This window comes from Pongo pygmaeus, chromosome 10 (genome assembly GCF_028885625.2).
Source record: "Pongo pygmaeus isolate AG05252 chromosome 10, NHGRI_mPonPyg2-v2.0_pri, whole genome shotgun sequence".
NCBI lineage: Eukaryota > Metazoa > Chordata > Mammalia > Primates > Hominidae > Pongo > Pongo pygmaeus.
This window is the reverse complement of record NC_072383.2, coordinates 90,830,136-90,849,915: the sequence shown is the minus strand read 5'-3', so window position 1 is coordinate 90,849,915 and position 19,780 is coordinate 90,830,136. Positions and strand designations below refer to the sequence as shown.

At 39.8% G+C, this 19,780-nt stretch overlaps 1 protein-coding gene and 1 long non-coding RNA gene across 2 annotated transcripts; one reads left to right on the top strand and one right to left on the bottom strand.

Annotated features, from left to right (window-relative positions):
- Positions 1-1,137: 1,137 nt before the first annotated feature.
- On the bottom strand, positions 1,138-16,723 carry LOC129010223 (uncharacterized). Its single transcript, XR_008492951.1, has 3 exons — positions 16,419-16,723; positions 12,267-12,837; positions 1,138-3,108 (listed from the first exon to the last, which is right to left on the bottom strand). It is a non-coding gene; the product is annotated as an uncharacterized LOC129010223 (long non-coding RNA).
- Positions 3,914-18,164, top strand: LOC129010221 (putative uncharacterized protein CLLU1-AS1). The gene is made up of 4 exons (XM_054444191.1): positions 3,914-3,967; positions 15,609-15,698; positions 17,077-17,251; positions 17,790-18,164. The coding sequence occupies exons 1-3, from the start codon at positions 3,916-3,918 to the stop codon at positions 17,238-17,240; spliced, it is 306 nt and encodes a 101-aa protein (XP_054300166.1). The 5' UTR covers positions 3,914-3,915; the 3' UTR covers positions 17,241-17,251; positions 17,790-18,164.
- The last annotated feature ends 1,616 nt before the right edge of the window (positions 18,165-19,780 follow it).

Here is a 19,780-nt window from a genome sequence, read left to right as displayed (position 1 = left end):
AGAATGGCTTATGTCAAAGAGATTTTTGTCTAATGGAGTATTCCCCAATAAGAATCACAGGAAGTCCCGGAATTTTAAACAGAATTGTACAATCATATTTTGCCAGCTTGAACTTAAAAGAACAGAAATAGTATTAAATGAAAAGAGGTCCAAGAACCAAGAACCTGGAGGGAAAACCCAAGAGCAGTAGGGAATCCAGGCAGTAGGACTGAGACCTAAAAAAAGACCTGCTTGTGTTTGCTGTCTGGATATCAGAGTTGCTATGAGCCAATGACTGTTATGTGCTCTCATTTTCCTCTATTTAAAATAAGAGTGTCTATAGTGGCTGCCCTATGTATATTTTATCATTGAATATTGGGTATGTAGGTTGCAAATAACTTGTCTCTTAGTTTACAAGTCTTCAGATTGAGAGGATAAATATATAAGAAATCTCACTTGAAGGGCTTCATCTGTACTTGCAACTGAGCCTTCTAAGAACAGAATGTAGGAGTGTATTTTGCATGTATGTATAAATAATCTGCAGCCAGTAAGTGGACTTTAGAATTTTAAAACATGTCTACAATTTTAAAAACACTTTTCTTAATACAGATGAAGTCTAATTCCTATCCCCTTGAATATGGGGTGACCTTAATAACTCACTTTCTAAAAATAGAATGGGATGGAAGTGATGCTGCATTAATTCCCAGGCTGGGTCTTACACAGTAATACAGTGTCATCCTGGCTCTATCTTGAAACGCTCACCCTCGCACCGCAGCCGCCTTGCGGTGGGGATGTTCAGGCCACAAGGAACCTCCCAGGGACCCTAGCACTCAGCCCCAGCTGAGCTCCCAGCCAAGAGCCAGCACCAACTTGGCAGGCATGTGAGTGGGCCATTCTGGAAGGGCATGTGCCAGTCCGTCAAGCCTCCCCCTGCTGATATCACATAGAGCAGAGACAAGTCTTCCCAGACAAGCCCTCCTCAAATTTCAAATTTGTTTGCAAAATGAATGTTGTTACTTTAAGCCATCAAATTTGGGGTAAGGTGATGCAGGTCAATAGTAACAGGAATAATTTCCCTTCACATACATACATTTTAACTCCATCTTTACAATGCCAATCTGTAGATAAACATTTTATGATAATGAATAAAAATATAGAGAACTAATATGTAGCTGGCATTTATTGATAAATTAATATAGGCTGGGCCCTATTCTATGTGCTTGACATGGGTTAGCTCATTTTATTCTTACAGCTCTCTGAGGAAAATACTTTTATTATCTTCATTTAATGAGAAGAAAATGGAGGCCTGGAGAGATTAGGTAACTTGGCCAGGACCATACAGCCACAGTGCCTAAGCCAGAAGTCCAGACATTCTTGTTCAGGAGTCTATGGTCATTATTCTTTGTGCTTCTTATAACTGGGATCTTCTAACTTTAACTATTTCACTTATCATTAACACCAGACAGCTCTTTGCTTTCAGAACTCCAGCCTTGATCTTCAGTTGACAGAGCTTCTCATTCCTACTTGGCAGGTCACAGTCTAAATGTTGTCCATAAATATAAGATTTTCTCAGGTCAGGGGTCAGAGAACTACGGCCCATAAGCGAGTTCTGACCTGCCACCTGCTTTTGTAAATAAAGAGTTAAAAAAAATCCCATAAAACAGCCACATTGGTTAGTTTATATTTTGCTTATGGCTCCTTTTACACTACATGGTGATTTGAACAGTTGTGATAGAGACCATAATGTCCACAAAGCCTGAAATATTACTATTTGGTCCTTTTTAGCAAAGGTTTGCTGACCGCTGACTTAGATCACTGAAGATCCCTTTATGCTGAATTTGTGACATGTTATACAAAGGGTGTATATACGTTAGAGCTGTAGACAGACCTGGACTAAAATCCAGCTCTGTTACCTAACTGTGATCCTGGGAGAATCTCTTAATGTCTCTGAATCTTAATATTCTCTTTCAAAAAGAGAACGTTAAGACCTCCATCTTAATTGATACATGCTAAGATATTGACACATAAACAAAATATTATTAATATGTTAAAAAATTTTACCAATCTGTTGTGATTAGGTCAAAATTTAGGGGACCATATAATTAGAGGCCACAAAATAAAAGATGCTTAATAATAACAACGATTTGTAACTGTTGGGGTATGTGAAGAGAAAACAGAGGCACAAACTTCTGTTAGGTGTAAGGCAGAGGTGGGAATTGGTCAGTAAAACTCTGACCAGTGGAGGTGAAAGTCCAGATTGTGAATTTCCTTCTATAGTCTGGATTGTAAAAGAAAAATCCTGCAGGCAGAGATAGCTTCATAGGAAACAAGTTTTCCAAAAATCAATTTCTGATTGATTAAATGTCAAGATTTGAAGGAAGAATTTCTGGTTGCTTATTGAGCTAAAGGAATAATCCTATTTTCCCCACCGTGATTGAATATATTTCTTTGAGAATATGAGTAAATTTAGAATCCCAAAGGTAGAGTGATTTGACCTGATTAGAAGTATTTTTTTTTCCATTTTTGCAAATAGCAGAAGCAGCTGTCAGCAAGTTAGTTATGTTATCATTCCAACCAAAATGGTTTAATATTTTGGGGGTTGGACTTTTTAAAGTTTATTTAAATAGCTGAAATGGCCAATTGTTTTCAGGTCCTTAGAGAGGTGAGCAGTCACATTCTGGTTTCTTGGGAGAATTAGGACAACTGTGTTTTGGAAGGGAGATTTTGGGGGCAGTTAGTCTTTTCTGTCATTCTTGCTGGGAGATCTGTCCTTGGTGTGATAGTAACGGAATCTGAGCTCCTCTGAGCTCCCAGGTGAGGCAGGTCATCTGTGCAGATATTCTTGTATATCTGGCTAAGTGGGGGGTGAACCAGAATAGCAGGAGAGCCTTTGCTCTGATAAACGAACGGTGGGTCCGTCATGCACACGGAGTGTAAGATGAGCAAGGAGATGGATGCTGGGGCTTGATGAGGCAGGTGATGTGGGAAGCAGCTGAAACGTCCCGGAACTGCTGCACAGATTCTGATTTTCTTCACTTGAGTTTTTTTCTTTCCTTATTTTCACTTGTCACACACATAAAGGGCAGCAAAATGCCAACCTGACCCAATGAAAGGCCTAGAGATATGAAACTGTAAAAGAAGATAATGATTAGGAACATGTGGAGATGACTGGAGACCCTTGATAATTGTGCTTCACTTTCCTGTTTAACCTTTTAACTAGAAAAAGGCATTCATCTAACAGACATGTTCTGCTTAAAGGAAAAAAGAAGGAAAGAAAGAAAAAGAAAGAGAAAGAAAGAAAGGAAAGAGAATAAAGAAAGAGAGAAAGAAAGGCAGAAAGAAAGGAAAGAGAAGACAAGAAAAAAAGAGAAAGAAAAAGAAAGAAAGGAAGAAAGAAAAGAAAAGAAAGAAGAAAGAGAAGGAAGGGAGGGAGGAAGGAAGGAAGGAAAGAAAAAAGAGGGAGAGAAAACAAGTTTTTCTCAAATCATATAGGCACATTTTTTATATTGTATCACACCAATTTATCAGTTCCTTAAGGAAATCACAGAATCTAAAAGTGGAAATTTCCTTGGAGGTCACTTTGCCCAGATTTGTACTCATGCAGAACTCTTTTATGTAACTACCTGGGTAGGTTCATTGATTCATTCAACAATATTTCTTGAGCATGATCACTAGATATTGATCTAGGCACAGGGCTGAACAAAAGAAATGAACATTTTTGCCTTCATGGAGACCTGCTTATATTCCAGGGCCTATGCTTGATCATTTCCAGTTATTGAGAGCTGTCAGTTTAGATGCAAGTAAATCAGTTCTTAAGTGTTTAACAAACTCTTTTGGAGCAGCATTTTAAGCACTTTACAGATACAGTAGTAACTCATTTAATGTTCACAGTAAGCCTATAAAGCAGACGCTACTGTCATCCTACCCCTTCTACAGATGAATAAATTGGGGCACAATGAACTTAAGGAATGCCTTAAGACTGCCACTGGTAAGTAACAGGGGTTAAATTACACCCCCACAGTGAGGGTCTGGAGTGAGGACATGGAGTGCAGTGTTCTAGTTAAGAGTCTGCTCTCTTAACCACTAGGCTACACTGCCAGCATTTGTTTAGCTTATGTTCATGATTTGGCTCTATTTCTCCTGGTATTGGCATTTCCTTGTTTTGTTTTGAGACGGAATCTCGTTCTGTCGCCCAGGCTGGAGCACATTGGGGCATTCTCGGCCCACTGCAAGCTCCGTCTCCCGGGTTCACGCCATTCTCCTGCCTCCGCCTCCTGAGTAGCTGGGACTACAGGCGCCCGCCACCACGTCCGGCTAATTTTTTGTAGTTTTAGTAGAGACAGGGTTTCACTACGTTAGCCAGGATGGTCTCGATCTCCTGACCTTCTGATCCGCCCGCCTCGGCCTCCCAAAGTGCTGGGATTACAGGCGTGAGCCACCGCACCCGGCGGTATTGGCATTTCTTACTCTAAAATGATCTCAAGATCTCTTGGGATCTTCTACTGTATACTCTAATCCCCTGAATACAACCAAACAAAGACAATTCCTTACTCTCTTGACTTACATGATTTATATAGGAGGAGATAGCACCTCTTTAAGATGTGTGAACCCCACTCCCCCACCATCAACTCTCCCTGCCTAAATAAAAGGGCACTTCCTGCCACATACTAGTCAATAAATGATAGATCTTGCTATTAATATGTTTTTGGCTCAATGATTTGCAAAATTTCTCAGTTTAGCTTCCTTCCTCCAGTTTAACCCTTTAGGATAAGGGGCCAATCAGGCATTATTAGACACATTTTCAAAATTTTTCCTGAAAGCAAATTTTAATAAATGAGAGAGAACTTCATGAGGCTGATGGGAGAGACACTGTCATCACCAACAATGGAAATGAGGGACGGGGAAGGATGCAGAAGCTGGGAACCCTGGAAAATTCACTCACATGGGAACATTTTTTTTTTCTTTTTTTTTTTATTATTATTACACTTTAGGTTTTAGGGTACATGTGCACAATGTGCAGGTTAGTTACATATGTATACATGTGCCATGCTGGTGCGCTGCACCCACTAACTCGTCATCTAGCATTAGGTATATCTCCCAAAGCTATCCCTCCCCCCTCCCCCCACCCCACAACAGTCCCCAGAGTGTGATGTTCCCCTTCCTGTGTCCATGTGTTCTCATTGTTCAATTCCCACCTATGAGTGAGAATATGCGGTGTTTGGTTTTTTGTTCTTGTGATAGTTTACTGAGAATGATGATTTCCAATTTCATCCATGTCCCTACAAAGGACATGAACTCATCATTTTTTTATGGCTGCATAGTATTCCATGGTGTATATGTGCCACATTTTCTTAATCCAGTCTATCATTGTTGGACATTTGGGTTGGTTCCAAGTCTTTGCTATTGCGAATAATGCCGCAATAAACATACGTGTGCATGTGTCTTTATAGCAGCATGATTTATAGTCCTTTGGGTATATACCCAGTAACGGGATGGCTGGGTCAAATGGAATTTCTAGTTCTAGATCCCTGAGGAATCGCCACACTGACTTCCACAAGAGTTGAACTAGTTTACAGTCCCACCAACAGTGTAAAAGTGTTCCTATTTCTCCACATCCTCTCCAGCATCTGTTGTTTCCTGACTTTTTAATGATTGCCATTCTAACTGGTGTGAGATGGTATCTCATTGTGGTTTTGATTTGCATTTCTCTGATAGCCAGTGATGGTGAGCATTTTTTCATGTGTTTTTTGGCTGCATAAATGTCTTCTTTTGAGAAGTGTCTGTTCATGTCCTTCGCCCACTTTTTGATGGGGTTGTTTGTTTTTTTCTTGTAAATTTGTTTGACCTCATTGTAGATTCTGGATATTAGCCCTTTGTCAGATGAGTAGGTTGCAAAAATTTTCTCCCATTTTGTAGGTTGCCTGTTCACTCTGATGGTAGTTTCTTTTGCTGTGCAGAAGCTCTTTAGTTTAATTAGATCCCATTTGTCTATTTTGGCTTTTGTTGCCATTGCTTTTGGTGTTTTAAACATGAAGTCCTTGCCCATGCCTATGTCCTGAATGGTAATGCCTAGGTTTTCTTCCAGGGTTTTTATGGTTTTAGGTCTAATGTTTAAGTCTTTAATCCATCTTGAATTGATTTTTGTATAAGGTGTAAGGAAGGGATCCAGTTTCAGCTTTCTACATATGGCTAGCCAGTTTTCCCAGCACCATTTATTAAATAGCGAATCCTTTCCCCATTGCTTGTTTTTCTCAGGTTTGTCAAAGATCAGATAGTTGTAGATATGCGGCGTTATTTCTGAGGGCTCTGTTCTGTTCCATTGATCTATATCTCTGTTTTGGTACCAGTACCATGCTGTTTTGGTTACTGTAGCCTTGTAGTATAGTTTGAAGTCAGGTAGTGTGATGCCTCCAGCTTTGTTCTTTTGGCTTAGGATTGACTTGGCGATGAGGGCTCTTTTTTGTTTCCATATGAACTTTAAAGTAGTTTTTTCCCATTCTGTGAAGAAAGTCATTGGTAGCTTGATGGGGATGGCATTGAATCTATAAATTACCTTGGGCAGTATGGCCATTTTCACGATATTGATTCTTCCTACCCATGAGCATGGAATGTTCTTCCATTTGTTTGTATCCTCTTTTATTTCCTTGAGCAGTGGTTTATAGTTCTCCTTGAAGAGGTCCTTCACGTCCCTTGTAAGTTGGATTCCTAAGTATTTTATTCCCTGTGAAGCAATTGTGAATGGGAGTTCACTCATGATTTGGCTCTCTGTTTGTCTGTTGTTGGTGTATAAGAATGCTTGTGATTTTTGTACATTGATTTTGTATCCTGAGACTTTGCTGAAGTTGCTTATCAGCTTAAGGAGATTTTGGGCTGAGACGATGGGGTTTTCTAGATATACTATCATGTTGTCTGCAAACAGGGACAATTTGACTTCCTCTTTTCCTAATTGAATACCCTTTATTTCCTTCTCCTGCCTAACTGCCCTGGCCAGAACTTCCAACACTATGTTGAATAGGAGTGGTGAGAGAGGGCATCCCTGTCTTGTGCCAGTTTTCAAAGGGAATGCTTCCAGTTTTTGCCCATTCAGTATGATATTGGTTGTGGGTTTGTCATAGATAGCTCTTATTATTTTGAGATACATCCCATCAATACCTAATTTATTGAGAGTTTTTAGCATGAAGGGTTGTTGAATTTTGTCAAAGGCCTTTTCTGCATCTATTGAGATAATCATGTGGTTTTTGTCTTTGGTTCTGTTTATATGCTGGATTACATTTATTGATTTGCATATATTGAACCAGCCTTGCATCCCAGGGATGAAGCCCACTTGATCATGGTGGATAAGCTTTTTGATGTGCTGCTGGATTCGGTTTGCCAGTATTTTACTGAGGATTTTTGCATCAATGTTCATCAAGGATATTGGTCTAAAATTCTCTTTTTTGGTTGTGTCTCTGCCCAGCTTTGGTATCAGGATGATGCTGGCCTCATAAAATGAGTTACGGAGGATTCCCTCTTTTTCTATTGATTGGAATAGTTTCAGAAGGAATGGTACCAGTTCCTCCTTGTACCTCTGGTAGAATTCGGCTGTGAATCCATCTGGTCCTGGACTTTTTTTGGTTGGTAAGCTATTGATTATTGCCACAATTTCAGCTCCTGTTATTGGTCTATTCAGAGATTCAACTTCTTCCTGGTTTAGTCTTGGGAGAGTGTATGTGTCCAGGAATTTATCAATTTCTTCTAGATTTTCTAGTTTATTTGCGTAGAGGTGTTTGTAGTATTCTCTGATGGTAGTTTGTATTTCTGTGGGGTCAGTGGTGATATCCCCTTTATCATTTTTTATTGCATCTATTTGATTCTTCTCTCTTTTTTTCTTTATTAATCTTGCTAGCGGTCTATCAATTTTGTTGATCCTTTCAAAAAACCAGCTCCTGGATTCATTAATTTTTTGAAGGGTTTTTTGTGTCTCTATTTCCTTCAGTTCTGCTCTGATTTTAGTTATTTCTTGCCTTCTGCTAGCTTTTGAATGTGTTTGCTCTTGTTTTTCTAGTTCTTTTAACTGTGATGTTAGGGTGTCAATTTTGGATCTTTCCCGCTTTCTCTTGTGGGCATTTAGTGCTATAAATTTCCCTCTACACACTGCTTTGAATGCATCCCAGAGATTCTGGTATGTTGTGTCTTGGTTCTCGTTGGTTTCAAAGGACATCTTTATTTCTGCCTTCATTTTGTTATGTACCCAGTAGTCATTCAGGAGCCGGTTGTTCAGTTTCCATGTAGCTGAGCGGTTTCGAGTGAGATTCTTAATCCTGAGTTCTAGCTTGATTGCACTGTGATCTGAGAGATAGTTTGTTATAATTTCTGTTCTTTTACATTTACTGAGGAGAGCTTTACTTCCAAGTATGTGGTCAATTTTGGAACAGGTGTGGTGTGGTGCTGAAAAAAATGTATATTCTGTTGATTTGGGGTGGAGGGTTCTGTAGATGTCTATTAGGTCCGCTTGGTGCAGAGCTGAGTTCAATTCCTGGGTATCCTTGTTGACTTTCTGTCTCGTTGATCTGTCTAATGTTGACAGTGGGGTGTTAAAGTGTCCCATTATTAATGTGTGGGAGTCTAAGTCTCTTTGTAGGTCACTCAGGACTTGCTTTACGAATCTGGGTGCTCCTGTATTGGGTGCATATATATTTAAGATAGTTAGCTCTTCCTGTTGAATTGATCCCTTTACCATTATGTAATGGCCTTCTTTGTCTCTTTTGATCTTTGTTGGTTTAAAGTCTGTTTTATCAGAGACTAGGATTGCAACCCCTGCCTTTTTTTGTTTTCCATTTGCTTGGTAGATCTTCCTCCATCCTTTTATTTTGAGCCTATGTGTGTCTCTGCACGTGAGATGGGTTTCCTGAATACAGCACACTGATGGGTCTTGAGTCTTTATCCAATTTGCCAGTCTGTGTCTTTTAATTGGAGCATTTAGTCCATTTACATTTAAAGTTAATATTATTATGTGTGAATTTGATCCTGTCATTATGATGTTAGTTGGTTATTTTGCTCGTTAGTTGATGCAGTCTCTTCCTAGTCTCGATGATCTTTACATTTTGGCATAATTTTGCAGCGGCTGGTACTGGTTGTGCCTTTCCATGTTTAGTGCTTCCTTCAGGAGCTCTTTTAGGGCAGGCCTGGTGGTGACAAAATCTCTCAGCATTTGCTTGTCTGTAAAGGATTTTGGCTGGATATGAAATTCTGGGTTGAAAATTCTTTTCTTTAAGAATGTTGAATATTGGCCCCCACTCTCTTCTGGCTTGTAGAGTTTCTGCTGAGAGATCCACTGTTAGTCTGATGGGCTTCCCTTTGAGGGTAACCCGACCTTTCTCTCTGGCTGCCCTTAACATTGTTTCCTTCATGTCAACTTTGGTGAATCTGACAATTATGTATCTTGGAGTTGCTCTTCTCGAGGAGTATCTTTGTGGCGTTCTCTGTATTTCCTGAATCTGAATGTTGGCCTGCCTTTCTAGATTGGGGAAGTTCTCCTGGATAATATCCTGCAGAGTGTTTTCCATCTTGTTTCCATTCTCCCCGTCACTTTCAGGTACACCAATCAGACGTAGATTTGGTCTTTTCACATAGTCCCATATTTCTTGGAGGCTTTGCTCGTTTCTTTTTATTCTTTTTTCTCTAAACTTCCCTTCTCGCTTCATTTCATTCATTTCATCTTTCATCGCTGATACCCTTTCTTCCATTTGATCACATCGGCTCCTGAGGCTTCTGCATTCTTCACGTAGTTCTCGAGCCTTGGTTTTCAGCTCCATCAGCTCCTTTAAGCACTTCTCTGTATTGGTTATTCTAGTTATACATTCTTCTAAATTTTTTTCAAAGTTTTCAACTTCTTTGCCTTTGGTTTGAATATCCTCCCGTAGCTCGGAGTAATTTGATCATCTGAAGCCTTCTTCTCTCAGCTTGTCAAAGTCATTCTCCGTCCAGCTTTGATCCGTTGCTGGTGAGGAACTGCGTTCCTGTGGAGGAGGAGAGGCCCTCTGCTTTTTAGAGTTTCCAGTTTTTCTGCTCTGTTTTTTCCCCATCTTTGTGGTTTTATCTACTTTTGGTCTTTGATGATGGTGATGTACAGATGGGTTTTTGGTGTGGATGTCCTTTCTGTTTGTTAGTTTTTCTTCTAACAAGACAGGACCCTCAGCTGCAGGTCTGTTGGAGTACCCGGCCAGCTGTGTGAGGTGTCAGTCTGCCCCTGCTGGGGGGTGCCTCCCAGTTAGGCTGCTCGGGGGTCAGGGGTCAGGGACCCACTTGAGGAGGCAGTCTGCCCGTTCTCAGATCTCCAGCTGCGTGCTGGGAGCACCACTGCTCTCTTCAAAGCTGTCAGACAGGGACATTTAAGTCTGCAGAGGTTACTGCTGTCTTTTTGTTTGTCTGTGCCCTGCCCCCAGAGGTGGAGCCTACAGAGGCAGGCAGGCCTCCTTGAGCTGTGGTGGGCTCCACCCAGTTCGAGCTTCCTAGCTGCTTTGTTTACCTAAGCAAGCCTGAGCAATGGCGGGTGCCCCTCCCCCAGCCTCGCTGCCGCCTTATAGTTTGATCTCAGACTGCTGTGCTAGCAATCAGGGAGACTCCGTGGGTGTAGGACTCTCTGAGCCAGGTGCCAGATATAATCTCCTGGTGCGCCGTTTTTTAAGCCCGTCGGAAAAGCGCAATATTCGGGCGGGAGTGACCCGATTTTCCAGGTGCCCTCTCTCACCCCTTTCTTTGACTAGGAAAGGGAACTCCCTGACCCCTTGTGCTTCCCGAGTGAGGCAATGCCTCGCCCTTCTTAGGCTCGCGTACGGTGCGCACACCCACTGACCTGCGCCCACTGTCTGGCACTCCCTAGTGAGATGAACCCAGTACCTCAGATGGAAATGCAGAATTCTTCAGCTCGCGCACGGTGCGCGCACCCACTGACCTGCGCCCACTGTCTGGCACTCCCTAGTGAGATGAACCCGGTACCTCAGATGGAAATGCAGAAATCACCCGTCTTCTGCGTTGCTCACGCTGGGAGCTGTAGACCGGAGCTGTTCCTATTCAGCCATCTTGGCTCCTCGGGAACATCTTAATGGTTGCCTTCCATGGCCAATTAACCAATGTCTCCCGACAGCACAGAGAAATAAAACAGCTCTGCCCAGGTAGCTGCCTTGCCTTGTGTCCAAAAACAACAACAACAACAAAAAAAACCCTCATTTATTTCATTTCATCTTGGAATAAGAAATGAGAATGAGTTAGATAAAACTTTGAGCAGAGCAACAATACTTTTTATGTTTTTCTGAGTCAACTCATGGGTAAGTTTAATCCTTTGCTTGAAAGGAATTCAAAGAATGTCAGGTACCTTCTCATTTCAAATGGAATAGTCCCAAAATACCTTCTACCATCAAATCCCAATGATTTCTGGATTATCTCTCACGGCTCCTCTTCCTGTAATGGATGAAATTAATCTAGTCCACTTTCTTTACACTTGGTTTCATGAGCCTCAACCAAGATGACTTCTCTTTTCTTAGCCAATCCTCTTACCTGCAAATTTGGCTGATGAAAAGCATAATTCCTCTTGCTTCCCGACTTCTGCTTCTCTCACTCCAAGTAAGAGGCTCTGCTCTACATAGAATTACCCTCCTTTTCCATTCATGCAAAGCCTACCTTTAAATATGTCTTTTCTTGCATGACATTTCACAGACATGCTTCTAAACACAGTTTGCAGCTGCTCCTGTGTGCCCCACTCCAGTCCTGCCCAGAGGGCCATTGCCCAAACTAGGAAAACAATTGACTGGGTGAATATTTCCATGCAGAGGGGTGGGAATAGCTGTTGAAAAACCAGTCTTTTTTTTTTTTTTTTTTTTGAGATGGAGTGTTGCTCTGTCGCCCAGGCTGGAGTGCAGTGGCATGATCTCAGCTCACTGCAACCTCTGACTCCTGAGTTCAAGTGATTCTCCTGCCTCAGCTTCCCGAGTAGCTGGGACTACAGGCGCCCGTCACCACACCCGGCTAATTTTTGTATTTTTAGTAAACACTGGGTTTCACCATGTTGACCAGGCTTGTCTTGAACTCCTGATCTCAGGTGATCCGCCCACCTTGGCCTCCCAAAGTGCTGGGATTACAGGCATGAGCCACCACACCTGGCCGAAAACCTGTCTTTTTATGATAGCCAAGATGTAGGTATATAGAAAGCAAAAACAACAGCTACTTCATGTGGGTATTCCAAAGGCTGTTTTTGCGAGTTTGTAAAAGAGGATGTCCTTTAAGAATTTTTCACACTACAGAGTACTTACTTTTTTTCTAATACATTTTTAGGGTGCCATACATATCTGCAAGAAAGGTTTTTAAAACTAATCAATTTTGGATCCCTTGACACCCATTCATGAAACTTTTTTTTCCAAGATAAAGAAAAGTTGGCCAAAATAATTTGAGACATTTGCCAAGATCACTCAAAGAATTTGGCTTAGAATCTGAGTCCCTGGGACCAAACAAAAATATTAACAAGTCAGGTGGGTTTCTATTTCATCCTGGCTGGATATTTTTAAGTGCTTGCTGCTTGTTAGTCAGGGAAGAAATGGATCGTAGGCCATTAACTTTAAAAAAAAAAAAAAAAAGAATATTTATTCTTTTGAATTTTTCCCGAATGCTTTGAATGGATTTCTGTTGCATTATTGGCTGAGTATATTCTTGTCAGGATAATCCACTTTTAGAGGCTTCATTTACATTAGCTATCACTCCAGAGAGCCATAGTAACAGGCGGCTGAATTACCCAAGAGAAATTACTCTTGAAAGTAATCATTGTGAATGAATTTTCATCACTTGGTCTCATCATTTCATGCTGTTTTGTCTCTTTCCTTTTTGCCCCTGATAAAAGATAGGCATAAAGAGGGCTTTTGTTATGATCTCATTTTCTTTAGAAAACTTGGTCTTATTAATCATAGCAGCCAGCTTATGGAGGCAAGCAAAGCGTATCTCTCTCTCTGTCTCTCTCTCACACACACTCTGTCACACACACACATACACACACAGAGTTTTTGAAATGCATTTCAATTTGTGGGGAACATAAAGACTAATTTACTTCCATCTACAATATCCCACACAAATTTGCTTTTCATGTAACTTCATTGGTATGAGGAATATGTTTAAGTACAGGGGCTTAAATACTGTACTGAATACTACTGTACTGAGTTTGTTTTACATTACCAACACACGAGCAACAGTTGAAATTTAAAATTCTTGGACAAAAACGTAGAATAAATAATATGTTTTTTACTTACTTGTCCATAATATATACCTGGCTTTATGAAAGTGACATATTGCTCACACATCAACTCGGGGTAGGAGAATATAGAAATGTAAAATAATATCTTAAGAGGTAATTTGCTAAACCGTATTCTGTTGTTTTGAGAAAATAAATAAATAATCAGCTTATTTATTTCAGAGTTAGTCTCCAGATAACATTCAATTACTAAGTTTAGAAAACAGATAATAGCACAAAGGCTGCTAGCAGAATTGTCTGCGGCAGGTCTATAAATAGAGGAATGAAAGGAGCATTTATTGAACATCCTCAAAACAAGCCTAGGAGATGATTATTATAGTCTCCATTTTATAGATGAGGAAACTGAGGCACATAAAGTTTGATTTCCTTGCTCATGGGTCATGCAGCTAGTAAGTAAAGGAGAAACACAAGTCTGCCAGAAGCTAAGGCCTGGGTTTTCTTCCTTGGGAAAACTCAGAAATACTAAGTTGCAGAAAACAATCACAGGCTACAACACAGGCTACCACAGGCTACAACAGGCTACAACAGGCTACAGCTCTACTGTGCATATGAATCCTGGGGCATCTTGTCAGTATTTATATTCTGATTCAGTGAGTCTGGGATGGGACCTGAGATTCTGCCTTTTTAACAAGCCCTCAGCAGATTCTGATGCTGCTGTTCCAGGAACCAAACTGAAGTAGCAAGATACTTAAGATTACAATATAAAATTTTACCTTAGGTAAACCCAAATATGTTATATCCTACTCCAATTCTGCATTTTTCTGATAGTTTTCTTTCTTCTCCTCTCTGATCTTTTTGTCACTTTTCTCTATTCCTGAAGAAATTAGAGCAAATCACTGAAACATAGCTTTTCTAGCATCCTTTAGCTAACTGCAATGAAATGTTAGGTCAAGTGTTATTTTTCCTTAGTTGGTAAAAAAAGAAATGTGATTTGTGGAATCTGCGGAATCTGAATGCTAAAAGAGAATTTACTCTCACCCTCCTTTATTTCCTTCCTCTGATATTTCTATTTCTCAGACCTCTCTCTTTTTTTTTACCTTCTTCCCTTTTTTTTTTTTTTTTTTTGGTCACACTTGTTATACTCAATCTCTGGCACTTTTACAAAAATATTTTAAACTCTGCATTATCACTTTACCCCAGTATTTTCTCTCCTTTTATGAAATTGAGCCCTATGGCTCATTTTAATTCCCTTAGCTTTTTAGTTAGACAGCATGATGCTATAATTCAGGCATAGTCAAAGCTGCAGACAGTAGCATAATGTTATTATACCTGAGTTAGACTGCCTGAGTTAATAGCCTAGGGTGACTAGCAGTCTTAACTTAGGTTAGATATTTAAACTTTAGGAGCTCAGTTTCTCCTCTGTAAAGTAGGATAATAGTGGTATGCATATTTGGGTTATTTGTGAAAAATAAATTTGACAAAAGTTAATTCACATAAAGGACTTAGCATAGTGCTTTGAATGGTGTCAGCTATATCATAATTAAAGATTATTTCCCCATGGGGCTATGGGATTATCCATCTGGACAACTGAGGACGTGGCATGTAGCCCACAGTTTCCTTACATGCTGTGACCCAGCAAGCCGAGCCAGCTCTGTCTTAGGCACTTCCTGGAAGCAGTGGCTTATTGGTGTTTTCAACCCCCAGAGTGGATCATTTGTTAACTCCTTCCTCCTCTATTCCATACATTTCTTTTTCAGTAATAATCCTGTAATAATCAGTAATAATTATGCTTTTCTTGATTCGCTCTTTAGTTTTAAAACAAATACCAGTTTTAAAAAGAAGAAAGCTGTAATTTCAGTGATGTTACTTAGTCTTGTAAAAATATTTCATGTACTTAAAATTGTGTCTAAAAAGCCAAAAATATTCCAGCATGAAGTTCACACTGTTTTACTATTCAAAATTTTAAGCACAAGTAAAAACTCTAAGTGGTCCCATAGAATGACAGAAGCAAGCAATTTTGGTTCAGTTATTTTGTCTACACAATCACTGTGTTATCATTCTTGATTTTGAATCTGTGATTTGAAGAAGAAATGTGTGGTACCCCAAAGACTAGGGCCATGAAATAACCCTAAGTATTTACCTGAGTCCTTAAGAGTCAGGGACTGTATGCCCGGATGTTTCCCATAATCATTTTCATGTTGGATTCAATGTTTGTTAAGGAACAGGTAATAAAAATATGCAAACTTGAAACTATTTATATATTTAAAAGCTCAGTGGTGACCACAACAATTATTTAGAATTCAAACCAAGAAAATGTTTTTTCAGGGAAGAGTATTTGACCACTAGTATGATTTAGATTTATGATGCATGGCAATAATTATACCAAACAGCATTTCAGTGACTATTATTTTTTCAGATTCTCTACAGACAGTGCAGCCTAATATCTCCCAGGCTTGTACTTCCTATGGCCCTGCACTTGGGGCCCCACTGCCTGGTAGAAATGAAGGTCAGTGTTCGAAAGTGTTTAAAGAATCCTGCTAATCCCTATTTTATCCATAAATGTCATCTGTCATAAAGAAACTTTTAGCAGAAACATTTTTCACAACTTCTGAGAGGTCTTGTGGGGGGTTTTGCCATAAAATGCTCTTGTTGAGCTCTTGATATCTATAGGCTGATGTCCTGCGTTTGTCCCAAATGATGCCTCCCACCCATTCATCAGCAGGACACTATCTCAGTTCACATACCTATGCCCCATCTCCACATATGTTTCACCAAAACCATAAATTTTGAAATAGAGTCAATATAAATGTATAACATATTGTATTAGGGCTCATCAGACAAAAAGAACCAATAGTATGTTTGTGTGTATGTGTGTGTATGTGTGCATATGCAGTCATGCACTATACAATGACATTTCAGTCTACAAAGGACTGCATATATGATGGTGATCCCATAAGATTATACCATATTTTTACTGTACCTTTTCTACATTTAGATATGGTAGATACATACATACTTATCATGATGTTATACATACTTATCATGATGTTACAGGCTACACCATGTAGCCTAGATGTGTAGTAGTCTATGTTGTCTAGGTTTGTGTAATTACACTCTATGATGTTTGCACAATGAGGAAATCACTTAACAATGCATTTCTCAGAACCTGTCTCCATTGTTAAGCAATGCATGACTGGATATGTAAATAAAATGGAAATTGACTCACACAATTATGGAGGCCAAGAAGTCCCATGATCTGCCATCTGCAAGCTGGAGAACCAGGAAAGCTGGCAGTGTAATTCAGTCCAAGTCCAAAGAACTGAGAACCAGGGAAGCCAAAGATGTAACTCCTGGTTTAAGTCTGAAGGCCCACTCATATCCAAGGGCAGGAGAAGATGATATACTAGATGAAGAAGAGAAGAAGCAAATTTTCCCTTCCTCTTTTTGTTTTATTCAAGCTTTCGACAGATTGGATGATGCCTGCCCTTATTGGTGAGAGCCGTCTGCTTTACTAAGTTCACCAATTCAAATGCTGATCTCTTCCAAAAACACCTTATGGACACACCCAGAATGTTTTACCAGTTACCTGGTCATCCGTTAGCCTAGCCAGGTTGATGCATAAATTTAATTATCACACATATAGTCTTACCGATTAGTGACCTTTTCATTCTTTACGGTATTTAACAGTGAAGATTTGTAGATGGTCTGTCTACTTGGTTTTATAGGTTTTGATCAGCACTCAGAAGCTCAGTTTGATCACCCTAGTTTGGCCTGAGCTGAAAGTGCTGAAACAGTGAGTTCTTTGGGTCTTACTTCTAGAAACCAGGAAATGAGAGAGATAGTGACTTGGTTTCCCTTATGTTTCCCTTTTGTTCTCTTCTCAGTGGCCTTGCTAACAAGTTTACCTCCAAACTATGAGATTTCAGAAGGAAAACCAAGAGCCATCTCTGCATATGTGAGAGTGGGCAAAGGAAATGTGCCAAGGAGAAGAAAGAAGACACACTTGGGCAATGATTATGGGAAGAAGGAAGTACAGGAGAAAATATAAGAAATGTACAGGTGAGAGGGATCAGGAGAAAGATGGGAAATGTGGGAGAGCAACAGGAATCATAACAATAATAATGCCAATTTGGAAACGAGAACCAGTGTATAAAGCATACCAATAAGGCCAATGAAGTGCCAACGGTGCAAAGCCACCCTATCAGGAGAAAGTAAAGTCATAGCAGATGTTTTATGAGACAGCTCAGAACACAATGACTGACCAAGACAGTGGGACAAGTGAGAGGTGGAGAAATGACCCAGACCCAGACCTTTAGGGCTCCTGAACTTGGTTCATACCTCATGTCAGAAGGAGTAGTGACCAAAATAAATTCTCTTTGCTTTAATTATAGAAGTAGGAATATACCTAATTTTGTATTTAACAGCATATGTTTAAGATCTGAATATTTATATACCCAAAAGCATAATGTATTAGGGTCAATCATTTGAAATTGCCAATATGCACTCATTTTACCTATAAAAACTGTAATTTTGCATGGTTCAAACTAATAGATATGAAGATATTCTCAAGCAAACTTTTTTTTCTTTTGTCTTGAAGCCCATGTGGAAGATCCAAAGAGAACTTTGGCCTTGACTAAGCTTCCTACATTCTCCTGGAGTTGGTGGTTTATGAATGTGGTGCCATCTGGGGAACTGACCACCCCTGATGTGTTCACTCTGCTCGTCTTCCAGGTGAGAGAAGAAGAAGGGGAGAAAGAAAGAGAAGTTCCAGAATTTCACAGGTTGAGGGAGATGGTAGTAACTTCTGTCTATGTTGGTTTCTGTTTATTGGTTTGCTTTTTATTTTGAACTCATTTGACTTCAGGTTCCAGATTTGTTTTTCTCTTTGTAAACGAGACTTTGACATTGTTAGCAGGTCCATCTGTTTGCTTTTCTTAAATAAAATGTAAATTGGTTTTTGTTTTAAATTTCAGGTGCTTTTAAGTTTGACTCTGCTATTCATTTCCTAAGGTAGTTTGGGCACGGTAGTGCTGGTAAGAACAGAGAAATCTTGCTTTATAGAATCTTTTTGTTCAAATGAATGTACATTTTTAGTATTCGGAAATTATCAGTTTTAATAGGTTTGATTTTCCTGTCTATAATCTATGTTTTCTTCCTTCATTCCCTCATTCTTTCCTATCCCACGGGCCCACATTTATGCTCTGATCAAGTTTCTTTTCATATCTTTCCGTCTCACAACACACACAAGAAACCTAATACAAGCCACTATCTGTTTCTTTCTCAAAGGAAAAGTAAAGGATTCCTATGGGATCATACTGATTCCTGTGGGCCCCTTGCATAAAAGATTGTAGTGCATTAAATAATGACCCTCCATTGGCCAACCAATCATTATTGAGTGCCTAGTTTATGTGGAATACTGTTCATACAAAATCTTGAGTAATGATGGGAACAGATTTCATGAGAGATGTTGAAATACTCATGGACATAGACTATCTTGGCAATTATGCTCTTGAGATTCTTTTATAATGGACACATATTTGGAACAGAAAAATGCTGGAAACTTTCACAAAGGTTTGATCCAATGGCTTTTTAAACATGAATCTAACCATTGTGAAGTTTGGCATCTACTTTGTACCCCAGCAGTGCCAGCCAGTGTAAGGTATGCAGGTAACAGACAGATGATTGTACTGGGAGTGGTGAAAGTCCTGCCTTAACAAATATTCTCTGTTTTCTCTGCCTCTGTCATACTATAAAAATATTTTCTTCTCTGGGATTATTTTAAAGATACCTTTATTCCAGGTAGTATTTTATCCCCTGGGAGACAGATCTTATCTAACCACACATTAGAAAGAGCAGCTGATCTTCAGCCTGGGTGACAGAGCAAGACCCCATCTCTATAAAATATATATATAAAAATATATATATTAAAAAAATATATATAAATATATATATATATATCTCAGATTAGGAAGGCATGGTGGTGTGCACCTGTAGTCCCAGCTACTCAGGAGGCTGAGGAGGTCCAGGAGTTTGAGGCTGCAGCAAGCTATGACTATGCCATTGCACTCCAGTCTGGGTGACAGAGAGAGATCCTGTCTCTAAAAAAAAAGGAGGAGAAGAAAGAGCAGCCGATCCTATCTTCACATGGCAGGAAACAAGGTCATGAGCAGTGGCCACACAGGACTGTTTTATTTTGACATAATGGAAGTGGCATGGGAAAATGTGAAAAGAAAGGTCACCCTGAATAGCTCTAGGGAAGAAAAAGAAAGTTGGGCATTTCAACAAACAGCATTACAGAAAAGAAGAAGCAGATGCCAAAGAGGGGAACTGAAGAAATGTCAGTGATAAATTCACCATTGCTATAAATCAATATTTGCCCAACCTGACTAGGGAAGTTCCAGTGAGCAGTGGAACAACTTGACGTGGAGCCTGGGAAACTTTGACCAGCCATCTAGATGGGCAGACGTAGGGTGACCAGTTCATCCAGGTTTGCATGGAACACGAATTTAGTTTTTATTTTGTTTTTAAATTTGTTATCTTTTTTAAATGGACAAATAAAAATTCTACATATTTGTGGGGTACATAGTG